This window comes from Lissotriton helveticus, chromosome 1_1 (assembly GCF_964261635.1).
Source record: "Lissotriton helveticus chromosome 1_1, aLisHel1.1, whole genome shotgun sequence".
Lineage (NCBI taxonomy): Eukaryota > Metazoa > Chordata > Amphibia > Caudata > Salamandridae > Lissotriton > Lissotriton helveticus.
In genome coordinates this window covers 1,331,236,877-1,331,251,745 of record NC_136057.1, presented here as the reverse complement: position 1 = coordinate 1,331,251,745, position 14,869 = coordinate 1,331,236,877, and the positions used below count along the sequence as shown (strand labels likewise).

General features: G+C 45.1%; 1 protein-coding gene across 4 annotated transcripts in view; it reads right to left on the bottom strand.

Annotated features, from left to right (window-relative positions):
- LOC144823689 (von Willebrand factor A domain-containing protein 7-like) overlaps positions 1 to 14,869 on the bottom strand; it is a 542,335-nt gene that overhangs the window by 145,945 nt on the left and 381,521 nt on the right. For all 4 annotated transcript variants that reach the window (XM_078682451.1, XM_078682442.1, XM_078682435.1 and 1 more), the window contains exons 7-9: positions 14,436 to 14,605; positions 12,729 to 12,841; positions 8,818 to 8,934 (exon numbers count right to left, since the gene is read on the bottom strand). In XM_078682451.1, the coding sequence (XP_078538577.1) occupies positions 8,818 to 8,934; positions 12,729 to 12,841; positions 14,436 to 14,605 (400 nt within the window). The remainder of the gene's footprint in view (positions 1 to 8,817; positions 8,935 to 12,728; positions 12,842 to 14,435; positions 14,606 to 14,869) is intronic.

Genomic DNA, 14,869 nt, shown 5'->3' with positions numbered 1-14,869 from the left:
GGAGGCATGCTTTACGCCGCCGATGCGTCACAAAAAGTGACGCATCGGAAGCGCAAAACTGACGCAAGGCCTCATAAATGAGGCCCCATATATCTAGGGCCTGTAAATTAAATTCTACTAGTGGGCCTGCAGCACCTTTTGCGCCAACCACTGAAGTAGTCCCTTAAAACATGTCACAGGGCTGCCATTGTTGTCTGAATGCAGTTTAAACTGCCTATTCGATTTGGCAATATAACACCTGTGCCAAGCCTCAACCTAACCTTTTATTGCATATAATTTACCCCTTAGTTAAGCCCAAGGATAGCCCAGGGTGCATTGTAATTAAAAGGTTTGACATGTACCCTTTAAGTTTTAGATATCCTGGTAGTGAAGAGCTCCTAAATTCGTTTTTCACTACTGTGAGGTCTACCTCTCCCATAGGATAACATTGTGTTAGCTTATTACATTTATTAAGTGCTCACTTTTGATTGGGAACAGGTAAACATTTTTAGTTGGCTACAGCTTCCAGCCACATCTTGCTAACCATTTTCAGTTTACAAAAAAAAAGAGACTAAGTCTGAATGTAGGAATCTTCACTGAGGCTTTGACCAGTGGCTCCCCAATGAGAATGCCTCTTCCTCAAACACTGCCTGCAGCCTTGCCTCACTGAACTTTACCTTCTCAGAGCACTTTTTCTGAAATGTCTTCTAACTGAAGGTAAGTGCCGACTGGACCTAATCCACCTTTTTTTATCCGAGACATGCTCCATTGGGGTCGGCAATATTTTTTTACTTTGACCCAGTCTTGTGCGGCTAGATGTCATCCATTGGCGCTTTGATCTTTAAGGAACTAGTTTTTATCTTAAACTTTGAAAATTCATAGCTCAGGTTCTAAAATTGGATTTTTGTCATTTTGGCATCAATTAATTTATAAAAATGTCCTCTATTGTTCTAAATCTGTATGGGAGATTTTTTGTGTTCTGGTTTCACTTTAGGACTGTTTATGTACTGCATACTTTGCAGATTGCCCCTACGTTAAGCCTGACTGCTTTAGTGCCAAGTTACAGGAGGGTTAAGCACAGGTAAATGTAGTGACTTTGTGGTTAACCCTAGCAGGAATTTTGGTTATTGCTTGAACAGAATTAACACTCAATTCAAGCAACAACAGCTTCTCACAATGTGATACAATCCGTAGTAGAATTTATGGACATTATGCTATTTGCTGGTCCCACCTTCAACTTATGAATTGGATTTTTAAACTCTATTCAAGGAAACATTTACATTATTGGCAGTAATCAAAATGGTCAATATGTTTGCAATGTCTAAAATCTTTTTATGAATGTGTGGTTTAAGATGGTGGACAATGTTTTCAATGATGTAACACCATCGTTTCCAATGTGTGCATTCTGGATTTTTTCGGTGCTCAGCTTTATTGCTTGCTGTTGATTGTTTGGCAAATACAACACACTATGGCCCTGATTACGAGTGTAGTCGTTGTTTATCACCCTGTTACATAACAATACCTTTGGGTACATTATTTATCAGGTACAATTGATAACACCTAATATGAGTTTATGGAAAATAACATGCACATTTTGGTGTATAACGCACCAATTGTTGCATGATGCAGCAATTAACATATGTTTTCCCCTGTTAAATTTCAGCATGTTTGAACTGCCAAAATTAAATGAATTTTGGCTTGTTTAATGCATCCAATAATTATCGGATGCGTTAAATAAAATTAAATCCATGCCCCATGTGTAACCAGGGGTTAATGCATGGAATGGAATTTACGAGCCACTCATATTTAGACCCTTTGAGACTTATATTTTTTCTTTATTTTTTATTTGTAATGAGATTCTTATGAATTAGGTAGTCTCCAAGTGCTTGGAAGTGCAGGGGCACAAGGTGGAAGATGAGAACAGAGACACTCCATATAAGCACGTCAGACAAAAAGAATCAGTTGAGAATGATAATAGGAGACTGCCTCTTTGAAGAGGATTGCGATGGCAAATAGAACATGTACGGGCATATGCATCAACGAAAATACCTCCCGGTAAAACAGCGAATCGGAAAAACAGGCCGATACCGAACGCAAAACCAAAAATTGCAATGCATCAAACAAAAAATCGGAAAAAAATAAAGAACCGCTAAATAGCCCCGCGGTAAATTACCGAATCGTTAAACAGACATTCGGAAATACCGAACCCCAAAGCATACTTCGGAAATACCGAATAGGCAATAACGAATGGAAATGGTATGCATGAACAGTCGCTAATACCGGAAATCCCCAAAATCGCTATTTAGCATGAGCAAAATAAGGGGAATCACAATCAGGAGGTAAAGTTAACAGAAGGACAGAAAAAAAAAAAAAACACCATCAGCAGGTGCTGACAATCAGTTACCCTTCATAAATGCCCTGGGAAACCCCACATGTACACCAAAATGGCTGCCCTCTACGTGCTTGCTAGGAGGTGGAGGATCAACGCCCAGGCCCAGCGCAGGAGGATGATACAGGACAGGATCTTCAGGGTGCGCATCACTTTGCTGGGGCAGACCGAGGAACAGGTGTACGCCAAGTACAGACTGAACCGTGCCATGATAATGGACCTAATAGCAGACCTGACACCATTACTGCAGCACGAGACCCGTCGGACCAACGCCATACCTGCCCATGTGCAGGTGCTATGCTGCCTGCACCTGCTTGCATCTGGAAGCTTCCAGGGGGTAATAGCTGAGACAGGAGGCGTGTCGCAAAGTGCCTTATCACGCTTTTTCCACCGGTTCCTAGAGGCCATGCTGACATTTATCAATCGCCACATCACCTTCCCCAGAACCCCTCAGCAGCTTACCCGCACCAAACGGGGATTCTACCAGGTGGCACAATTCCCCCATGTCATCGGGTGTGTTGACTGCACGCATGTCCCCATCTGTCCTCCATCAGCCACCGAATACATTTACCGCAACCGGAAATCGTATCATTCAATAAATGTTCAGGTGGTGTGCAATGCCAAGTTGATCATAACGGACCTTGTAGCCCAATTCCCCGGGAGCACACACGACGCCTACATTTTCCGTCACTGTGGCCTCCACAGGCGCCTGATCAACGGAGAATTCGGAGAGGGACACCTACTAGGTACATATAGCTGCATCATCGTACTCCCCATCCACTCCTTCCCCACATGTATAATTTCATTAATGCTGATTACCATTCTCTCCCCCTCCTGCAGGTGACAGCGCATACGCATTGCGTGAATATCTCCTCACGCCCTATCTCAACCCAGCTACCCCGCAAGAGCAGCGCTACAACAGGGCACACATCAGTACTAGGAATGTGGTTGAGCGAACATTCGGCATCCTGAAGAGCCGCTTCCGAATACTGCACAAGACTGGAGGTGCCTTGCAGTACGACCCAGTGACCTGCTGCCAGATAATTGCTGTGTGTGCCATCCTGCACAACATCGCCACGCGCAGGGGGATACACATAGAGGTGGAGGGAGAGGGAGAACTGCGTGCCCAGCAACCCCCCCCCCACAACACCAACAGGCACATGTGCCCAACACAGCTGAAGGGCAAAGGAGACGGGCATACATCACACGGAATCATTTCTGAGACAGGTAAGAGAGTGACTTGACAACAGGAACAGTTTTGCAAGGGTTTAATGGGCATGGACACCTGACTGGTGCAGAAAAACGTAACACAAACAAGCTGCTGCCGCAGCAAAATAAAAACTAGCAATGTCCCTTCTCAGAACAGGTGGCGCGTGAGGCACTTTGGTCTGTCCATGGTTACCTCACCAAGGACAGTGTGACTTTGCCACATGTTCACTTCCGTTTGCCGCGTACCCCCAGTCTCTTGTCCTGTGACTCCTCGGGTTGTACACGATGGGAGTCAGTGGCAGTTGCACTGTGGCCACTGCGCCTCCTCACGCTGGTGTCCGGCAGGGAGACGCTGCTGACACTGGAGGCTGCCTCACTCCCCTCTTCCGCCCCCAGACTGCTGACACTGGCTGACCCTGGCTGCAGTTGCTCCACTGCAGTGGTCACCCTCTCAAGGGCCTTTGCCACATCCCCACAAAAATGACCTAGATCCACTTGCAGGGACACGGACCTGCGTGACAGCACAGCCGTGCTGTTGCACAGCTTATTGATGGCCTTGTTTGTAGTATTCACTGCCAGCATGACCTGCCTGTGACGCCGGCGCTCACTCTTTTGGCCTGCGACTATGGCACGTGTCAGTTCTTGCAGGCACAGCTTGATGTCTTTGTTGCCGGCAGATACGGCAGTGGTGTGCTCACGCACTGCGGCAGTCATGTTGCCAAGTTTGTTGCAAAGTTGTGTCATGGTGAGTTTCATGGCACCCATGTGTCTCCCCTGCAGGCGCTGGACACGCAGCATCCGGGTCTCCACTACTCCGTACTCTCCGGACAGATCGACCGGTCTTGCAGCAGCCCGACCCGGGGACACAACCCTCTGCCTGATGCGCTGTCGGCCTGCAGTGTGGCTGGTTGGAGTGACGACAGCCTGGCGTGGAACATTTGGGTGTGATGAACATTGATCTGACTCCATCACGGACAGGGCGGCAACATCTGCTCTGTGGCTCTGCGGAGTGGGCCGCACTGGTGGTGGTGGTGTCTTGGTCCGCGAGGATGGTGGTGGTGGTGGTGGTGGTGGTGGTGTCTTGGACTGCGAGGATGGTGGTGGTGGTGGTGGTGGTTGCTTGGTCCGCGAGGATGGTGGCGGTGGTGGTGCTGCCTTGGACCGCGAGGACGGTGGAGGTGTTGTCCGGCGTGGTGGTGAAGGGGAGGACATGACTTCAGCTCCCTGTGAGCACTCCGCTTCTGACAACACTGGCGTCTCCGAGATGACAAGGCGGCCACTGTCGTCTGAATCGATGGGGGATGCATCTGTGTGTGAAACAGTGCATAGTTATTATCATGGTATGGTATGTGACAATAGCTGTGGCATCTCACAATAAATTACTTTTGGTGACTGACATTTGACCCTTGGCAGCTGTATTCATCTCTGGGCTCAGGCATGCACCCATTCATGTATTGACTACATCTCCCATGGTGCAACACAGTGGTGAGGGTGTGTGTAGGGCAACGCTACATGTGCACTGGGTCTGGCATGGGGGAGTGGGCAGGGACTTAGTACACGCTGCATCGTTACGCTGGCATGCCTCTTATTTTGTCCTCCTTCCGCAGCACCTGAGGTGTCCAGACTTGTGACCCCCACAACAGCTTCCCGTTCTATGGTGGCCTCCACTAGATCCTCCAGGTCAGTGTTAGGCGTCACATTGGATGGGCCCCCTCCTGTGCCTGCAGCATCCCTGACCCTCTGCGCAATCTTCTCCTTGGCCCTCTTACGCAGGTCGTACCAGCGTTTTTTTAGGTCGTCGATGCTGCGGTGGGTGACTCCGCAGGCATTCACCTTGTCCTTGATGCGCAGCCACATCTTCCTTTTTTCTGCCTCTGGCACCTTAAGCGACAACTTGCCAAATAGTCGATCATGGTTGCTGCTCACACTCTCTATTAGGATTTCCAGCTCCTTATCTGAAAACTTCCGTTTTCGCTTTCGGGGTGTGTCCTTTCCATGCTGGGGGGCCTCCTTCTCCATCTTGTCCTGCTACCTTTTTCCTGGTTGCTTCTGATTCAGTGTGGGACCTCAGCTCCTGAGCTCTGCCTCCTCCTCTGTGCAACTCCGGACACTGAATGCAGCGTGGGTGTCCTACTTCCTGGTTGTGATGTCATCGGCCTGCTTCCGAAGCGTCGCATAATTTTCCCGTTTTCGGTATTACCGAATCCGCAAATACTGGATCCGGTAATACCGACTCGGTATTTCCGAAATCGGTTATTGTTACTCTCGCTGGCGTATAATCGTTATTTAATAGCGATTATTACCGACTCGGTAATTTTTACCGATTACTTTGATGCATCGCGGTTTGCATGTTCATATTAGCGGTTCGTTATTTTTCGGTATTACCGACTGGTATTTACGAACGTTGATGCATATGCCCGATAGTTACTTTTATATGAGGAATTTAGCGGGTGATAGACATCTGACTGGCTGACAGCAAAGGCATATTATCAAGAATATTGTCAGGAATATTTCACCCACTACATAACCTCTCAGCAGTGATTGAGGGGATTAACAAAAGGTCTGCATGTAGAGGTGAATTTTCAGGTATTTCGTTACTTTGACAGAGTCATTTTTTGATTTCTCTAGAGTCAGTAGGTTTAGATTGCCAGATCTTAGTTTTCTTGTTGGTTGAGAAAGAATAAACACAGTGCTTAATTTGAGACAGTGGTTTCTGGTGCTCGGGACCAGCACTTAATTGTCAACACTGGCACTTATGAGAGCTAACACATGGAGGCACTGTTTGTGTAATTTAGAAATGAGCAGAACAAAAGTTGCATATTCATTTAATATAATATACATTAATAACAACTGTTACCTCCCACCCAAGCCATTCTCATAGCTTTGGGTCCCTGAAATAGACTGAACTGTCACAATTGTAGTAGTGCGATGTTATTACTTGTGCTGGTACTGTCATTGGCAGTGGCAATGGGTGGTGGAAGCTGCAGTGGCCTGCTGAGAAACGCCCTGGTACTTATTTTTTCTTTATTTTTTATGTGTAATGAGCTTCCTATTACTGAGGTAGTCTCCAAGTGCTTGGAAGTGCAGGGGCACAAGGTGGAAGATGAGAACAGAGACACTCCATATAAGCACGTCAGACAAAAAAAATCAGTTTAGAATGATAATAGGAGACTGCCTCTTTGAGGGTGGATTGCGATGAGAGGTGAATTTTCAGGTATTTCCTTATTTTGACAGAATCATTTTTTGATTTCTCTAGAGTCAGTAGGTTTAGATTGCCAGATCTTAGTTTTCCTGTTGGTTGAGAAAAAATAAACACAGTGCTTAGTTTGAGCCGGTGGTTTCTGGTGCTCGGCACCAGCACTTAATTGTCAACACTGGCACTTATGAGAGCTAACACATGGTGGCACTGTTTGTGTAATTTAGAAATGAGCAGAACAAAAGTTGTTTATTCATTTAATATACATTAATAACAACTGTTACCTCCCGCCCAAGCCATTCTCATAGCTGTGGGTCCCTGAAATAGTCTGAACTGTTACAATTGTAGTAGTGTGATGTTATTACTTGTGCTGGTACTGTCATTGGCAGTGGCAATGGATGGTGGAAGCTGCAGTGGCCTACTGAGAAGCGCCCTGGTACCTATTTTTTTCAAGTTAAGCATTGAGTAAACATATTTGTGATCATGGTTGGGCACAGACCACATTGAGCCTAGTGGACAAGGCAGAGAGTTTTGAATTGGTATCACTCTTAACAGAGTCTAGTGTAGGAGGTTTAGTGCCAGTGGCATGTGATTGTGTCGGTTCAGGCCATCAATTAAATAGTTGCAGTTTGTGTAGAGATTTCTTAGAAAGTATGGTTTAGAAACTATTGAAATAACCCAAGTTGGACATGACAATTATAAAGGCTAGTGAGATTTTCTAGGAGAGATGGAAAGCAGACTGGATTGTTAGAAGATGTAAGTACTGAAAGGTTTGTCTAATAATAAACATTTATTTGGAGTAGGAAAGTGAGCCTGCTATCAAGCCATGCTCTCAAACTTCGGGCTCATTCTACAGACAGTTGGGGGGCCACACCCAGTGAGGTGATTCAGGCCGGGTGAATAAGCAGGGGAGTGTCACCCCACTGCTCTCAGAGCAGAAAAAAAAGAAAAAGAAAATGATAATAATGTTGTTATTATCATTTTAGTTTTCTTTACTACGGGGCAGTGTTAGGGCGGGCGGGGTAAGCTGGTGGCACAGGGGAAGGAGTGGTGGCACACACTAAGAGCGCACAACTGCTTAGCCAGCAGTCTTGGGCTGGCCAAACAGTCATATGAGATAAAAATGAAGGAGGCCCCCTACTATTTAAGGTCTGGTGAGAAAAGAATCCCAGGAACGCTGTATGGATAGGAGCAGGGAGGCCGACCCTGTATGACAAGTGGGAGGTCGACCCCCGAAAACAACGCTGTCAAAAAGAATAGCTAAGTAAGAAAGCTACGACTATATCGGTTTTGCCATTGATTAAAATTGGCGAAAACACATCAATCTATATAAGGAAATGGGTGGCTCCTATCATACTAGCATGATCCTGAGTAAAACTATGTGAAGATTAATGGGCACATAACGCTCAGAGTCCGAATACATTTCCCTGATCACCCAACGGGCTTCTATACCTATTCAAGTCCGAAGAATTAAATATACCTCAGAACTGGTCCTGAAGAAGGTTTTTTATTGAGAATCCTAACCGAAACGCTGCGTCGACCCCTGTTCTGACGAACATTTTAATCACTGTACTTTATGTTTTTTATACTTGTTATTAAATGTATTCATAATAAGTACTGATTTTTGCCAGTTAATCAAAAGACGATAATATTGCTAAATAAATATATTTTTGTACTACTCTGCACAAACTATCTCCTTTTCCTTTCCTTTTATTATTTTCACTGTGCTTGTTTATGTATACTGTATACACTGCTAGTTGTTCATTCAAGCATTCCATGATATGTGACTGTGTTTTTTATCCGCTTGACAACTCAATGGTTTTGTGAAATAAAGCAGGTAACATTTATTGTGAGATTGGTATTATCTAGAAAAACAGGGCTTTCATGTTTAGTAGAGATCACTCTGTGACTCTTTTAGGGACATTGTTACATTTTCTCAAACAGTCATATGCACTTTGCATGAACCTCACAAGGCGGTATTACACATTTCCTCTAAAGTTACTGAGTTTAGGCTTCGATTGCCCACCCTCTGTGAGTTACTTACGGAGGTCTTCTTCCTTTCTATGAGGTTGGTCACATAATTCTTCCTATCAATGTCTTTAGCTGGTGCAGCAGTGAACACATAGATTGATGAAAACTGTGGTGTTGACTCAAGTGACAGCTGAAAGAAATGTAAAGACCTTAAATACACCTTTCCCTTATCACCATATTGTAAAACATAGTACATGAAACGCTTTTTATCATGAGAAAATCCTAATCATTCAAAGTCATGATGATGAGAATAAAGACCACACTGATGAGGGTCAAAAATGTTATTCCAAAAAAGTTGACAATTGATGGTTGAATTCAATTTCCAAAATGTTGATAGGCAAAGGATATGAAGAATTAGGATGAATATTACTGAGAGCACCATGATCAACCAAGGTTTTTTTTTAGCTGGGTTACAATAAAAGTTTGTTTCCATATCCAAAGTACTGTAAACAGTGGCATAACACAAAATGACAGGGACCCCGCTGCAGAATGTGATGAGTTGCCCAAAGCTCTTCCGTATGTTAGAGATATTCATTGGCATTTATATGAATAGGGGGCCCCTTGAAGGGTTAGAGGCCCCTCTGTACCGCAGGTGCTGTAGGGGTCTTGTGTTACGCCCCTGACTGTAGAGCTAGAGAGAGTCTGATTACATAGCTCCTGAAGTGCAGGGCAAGTTCAGTTTGGTAACAGACGGCAAGTGCTTGCAGGACAAAGAGGGAGAGGTGTGGTGTAGTGGCTAGAGTGGCTGCCTCCGAAACATAGGGCTCACGGTTCGATCCCTGGCGCAGGCGGCAGCCCAACTCAGCATCATGTGACTCAGGGCAATCGCTCACCTAATCTCCAGGACGGCCCCCAGCACCTGAATACCCTTAGGGGTGATAAGTTGTGCATTACAAATCTGTAATTACAAGATGAACCAGATCTGACAGCAGCAGGTTGCAGTGGGGTTGTTTCAAGTGAGAGAGAAGAGAAATAGAGAACAGACAGGTCGGAAGCAGGAAGAGTAGAATTAGATAGAGGGGAGACAAGATCTTGGGTGAGAAAAGCATATCTGATGTTGACTACTTTACCATGGAAAAACAAAAGACAAATGGGCAGACTTACGACTTCTGGCGCATACTGGTGCATCTCTGCTAATCAGAAGAGATGCGCCAGAAGAGTTGCGACACATCTGCCCACCCGTGCGCCACCACTGATGCGCCGCATTTACAATGCGGTGCACTGTGGCGCTCGGATGGGCAGATGCGTGATGCATCCACGGCGGAAATGCGGCGCATTGCTGGAGTTGTGTCGCAAGCGCGACGCAACTCCAGCAAGGCTCGGGGGTGCCCTATCTCTAATATGCTGTTTCAATCCTTACGCCTGCTTCAAGCAGGCGCAGGGTTTTTACGCAGCATGGCCCTAAAAGTAGATTTCACTCAGCCCCTTTTAGGAGGCGTTCCTGTGCAGGAATGCCTTCTTGTGGCGCAGGGCTTTACAACGTGACATATCTCCCAGATGCGTCACGTTGTAAGTACCGCGCACCATGGCGCTGGATTTGCGCTGCCGCTGCATCACAAAAGTGACGCAACGGCTGTGTAAAAGAGGCGCAAGGGGCTTGTAAATCTGCCCCAAAGTGTAAAGGACAGCCAAGGGATTTGTAAGAGAGCTAACTACAGGGAAGCTCACCTTGGGTTAACTGGAAGCTGAAGCAATACGACTACCAAAATAGGTAGGCCAAGCAGATCTGAATTTTTTATAGTATAACCTTAAGGCAGAGTCTGGTAAGTAAGAAAATAATCTTATAAGTTAGATATAAATTAAAATAGAGGATGACATTTCTGACTGGACGGCAATGATCGGTGCCCTAAGGACAATTCCGGAATAAATATACTAGGTGAGTAGAGATAGGGGAAGACACTAAACTATTGTTTACTCCCTTTTAGACTGGATCAGACACAGAGAAGACACAAAGGGGCAGATTTACAAGGCACTTGTGAAGCATTTGCGCCGCTGCTGAGTCACTTCTGTGACGCACCAGCGGCGTAAAGCAAGCGCCATGCTGTGACGAATTTACAACGTGACGCATCTAGGGAGATGTGTCATGCCGTAAACCCTTACACCACATTATACCTGTGTCACGTATAATGTGGGCATACCGTCGCAGTGTGGGCGGTCTGTCGCAGGAAAGCCTCGGAAAAGTGCCTGAGTGAAATCTACAAAATTTCACTCATTCACATTTCCGACGCTGATGCGTCAAAACCTTGCGCCTGCCTGAAGCAGGCGTAAAGCGTGACGCAGCATGTTAGAGATAGGCCTGGTTGGAACAGTGCTGGAATTGCATCGCGCCCGCGACACGACTCTAGCACTGCGCCAACCTTACGCCGGCAGACACGACATGCATCTGCCTATCTGCCATTGGAAAGCAGCGCATCATTGGTAGCACACGGGTAATTTTGTGTGTCGCAAGTTTTCTGGCGCATCCCTGCTGATTTGCAGGGAGGCGCCAGACCTTGTAAATCTGCCGCAAAGTTGTGTAATAGACATCTACCAGAGGGGAGGGGGAAGGAGGAGTTGAGTGTTAATGTTGGCTAGAGTAATAGTCACGTAGTAAATAAGCAAACAGAGTATAATTGTGAAGGATCTGGAATAACGGAGACACTATACACAAGGGTAAACATTATCTAGGTACAGAGACGAGAAGAGAATGAACCTGTAACATCAATGTTTGCTAAACTACTATTTGACATACAGAAATTGATTGTAATACTCCTGACACCGTGTAAATGAGAACATAAAAATGCCAATAAAGTTGTTTAAAAAAAAAGTTGGATACGAATTGCTTGTGAGGTACTGAAGCAGCACACTCTTACAGTATTTACAGGAATAAGACATCCAGTGTTAAAACCAACTAACAAACACCTGTAAAAGAAAACATACGATTGGGCGTAGGTGAGCAGAAAGCAGGAAATGATGCAAGAATCATTTACTTGAAGTTTTGTTAAGGTAGCAACGTTTTTGCATACCCCTGTCACGAAAATGTGCTATACCTACCAAAATAAGCTCTAATGTGCGCAGACCATAGTTTTGCTTTTAATAACAGGAAGAAGCATATGTCAATCCAATACATGATTGCGTTTAAAACATTGTAGAGATGCATAAATTGTAGAGACTGCAAACAAGAAACATGTAGCGACATTTGCAACTACCAGCTCCTCCTAAGTGACCAACCTGGAAAGGAGGAAGTTTAATCTCACTGGAGGTCAGTACCAAAGCCACACCGATTGGCATTTGTCGAATGGGTGATTTTGGAATTGTTTTTCAAAGGCGTGGTGAGATTTTCATCACATTGGCCTGTTTGGACATGATTCTGGCTGTGACTTTTGCAATTCTGTCAAAATGAAACCAATAAGGTTTAAGCTGATGCTCTGCGTTGCTCCGCAGATGTAAACAGCTCTTTCGATCCCTTTTTGGCTCTGAGGGTTTTTCTATGTTGAAGGCAATGTTGTTGCTTGATGCTGCTTGAATCAATTATTACATTGCAAGTCGTTGATTGTTGGTGGAGTAGATTATACTGCTTAATGCTGCTTTGTGGGCATATTTATATGAACCAAAATGGCCTGATTGTGCAACTTACTCGCTGTATAGTGTGGAAGGCGTATTACTCAGTACTGCTGATGGACTGAATATGTTGGGGATGATAATGGGTGACTTGAATATATTTCTAATGCAAAGGGTAGTCTTACTGGGTTAATTTGCATTTTTTAACACTGCAGTTTAAACAGTTAAACAAAAACATTTGAAGAAACAACGACACACAATTTTGCAAAAGCATGAGCAAATGTATATACATCACATGGTTATAGAGTCTGCCTCCTCATTACACATTGGCATAGAAAACACCCCCGGCTCTCTGAAATGCCCTGCAGTAATGCTGTATCTCACCCCAAGTGCTGATAAACACATGCCTGGATCTTGGCCACCAGCCTCTGGTTTTAAATTTGCAACTTTAGTCTTGAAAATGTCAGCATCTTCTGTCTGGAATACTGGTCCAAACCCTGAAATGAGAGAAAATCAAACATCTCTCATTGTTCTACCAGGTCGTGGGTATAAATGATTGTACTTCAAAGATCTGGTAGCCAAATGTGATTTCATCTGTGAGCATTAGAAGTGGTTTCCGGACAGGAAAAAAATGTGGACAAATGACACTATTGGCCAGATCTAGATCTTGGCAGACGGGTTACTCTGTCTGAACGGTGATGGATATTCTCGCGCTGAAATATAAATTGCATGGGATATAATGGGATTTATATTTCGCTGGACAGGATATCCATCACGGTTGTGACGCAGTAACCTGTCCATCGAGATCTAAATCAGGCCTTATGAGGGGCAGATAAACAAGTGGTAAGGACAGTTAACGTCACATGAAACTTCATGAACTAACATTTTGGGTATAAGCCTGCTTTGCAGAGTATCTTGCAATGATATCCTCTTGATCTATATTGGAATTGTATGCATTTATCAGAACAGTCAAATCAGGGATGTGTGAATTTGCTAATGTTTACTAACATACAACTTCGGCCATTTTGGGTAAACTTTACGAGTTTCATCAAGTGGTGAAATGTTACAAAAAAGGAAGGCAACCTTTTTCAGCCGCCATTTACTGCAGTAGGAACCGTTCCTGCTGCAGCAAAGGTGCTGAGCGAGACAGTGTGTCTGCTGTCCCACCACCAACGTGCTTGCACTGCCAGGTCTGCCGTAACTTCCCTTGTCGGGCTGCCACCACCATCTGATCCACCACCATCTGATCTCACCTTGCCAAGTGCCTCCCCCACCAACAGAGCGACATCTTCTGACCATGCCTGGCACGCGGCGTGGTACCCCTGCCACATGCTATTTACCTTGTAGAGGGATTATTGTAACTTCCTTCTGGATTGCCTGTCATATGCTAACCCACCCATAGAAGAAATCAGTAAGTCCCTCTTGATAAAAAAAGGAAGTACTATTACCACCAGGACAGAGATAAAGGGTGCTGCATATTTGCCCTCAGTGGCTGAGAGACAGAAATGACAGGTTGCAGCTCAGCAGACATGGGGTCCCTGCTCTGATGAGGCTATAGAGGAGTTGGGTGTGTGCTTATCTGCATTAACTAGGTCAGATCGTCTGTTTTTGCGAATGGATTCTACTCCCTTCGCTTTCCATATGGGAGCTGCCTATCTCACAGAGATGTGGTGTATTTTATTATTCATTGGCTTGTGACCCATGTCTGCTCTCAGTCGGAGATTTTCATCAGACTAACTACCGTCCTGAGGCCTGCCTTCCCGCTATCTGGAGTGGGGAAGCAAGGAGCCTGTTTAAGATCAATGTATGTCGACCATGCGGTATCTGCTTTTGACTCAATATGTAAAGCTTGTAACAAAATGGGGGGGGGGGGGCAATTATGCAGCTATGCCATTGACATGGACACACACACTGCTGTAAGATCCCCTTTCTTAACTAGGATTTGCAATTCTGGTGCACTTTGCACGCTGTTTATCTACTTCGATCACAATAAATAAGACCTGTATTTCGATGGAGCCCATGAAGTGCTATCAATAGCAATAAAAACACAAAACCTGACACTTCTTGCATTCTCCTGGGAATCAAACTCACCTGTTGAGTTGAAAGGCACCAGTACATAGGTTGATGGCTCGGTTAAGGTTCCTTTTTTACTGCCAACAATCGAGAACACATTCTGTTTTTTTGCTGCTAGGTCACCTGTGGAAACCTCTCTGGTGTCAACAACACAACTCCAGACACCTCCTGCTCCTAAATTCAGAAATCTGTACGAGAAACATGACAAAAAAGTGAGGTCTGTGGAACTTAAGGTGCTAGACAAGTCTAACAACAAACAACCATGTAATGGAAGGAATGCCTCCATTATTCTTAGCCATAGGCGATAGCTCGGGCTGCAGATCAGTTTTCACACACCAAGCCACTCTAGCTAGAGACCAGCCATATGCAAACCAGTGTTTGTCCTGCTCCATAAGCAGCAGAGAAGTCCAGGCGTGGTCATCTCCAGACATAAACACAAACCACATAAAACA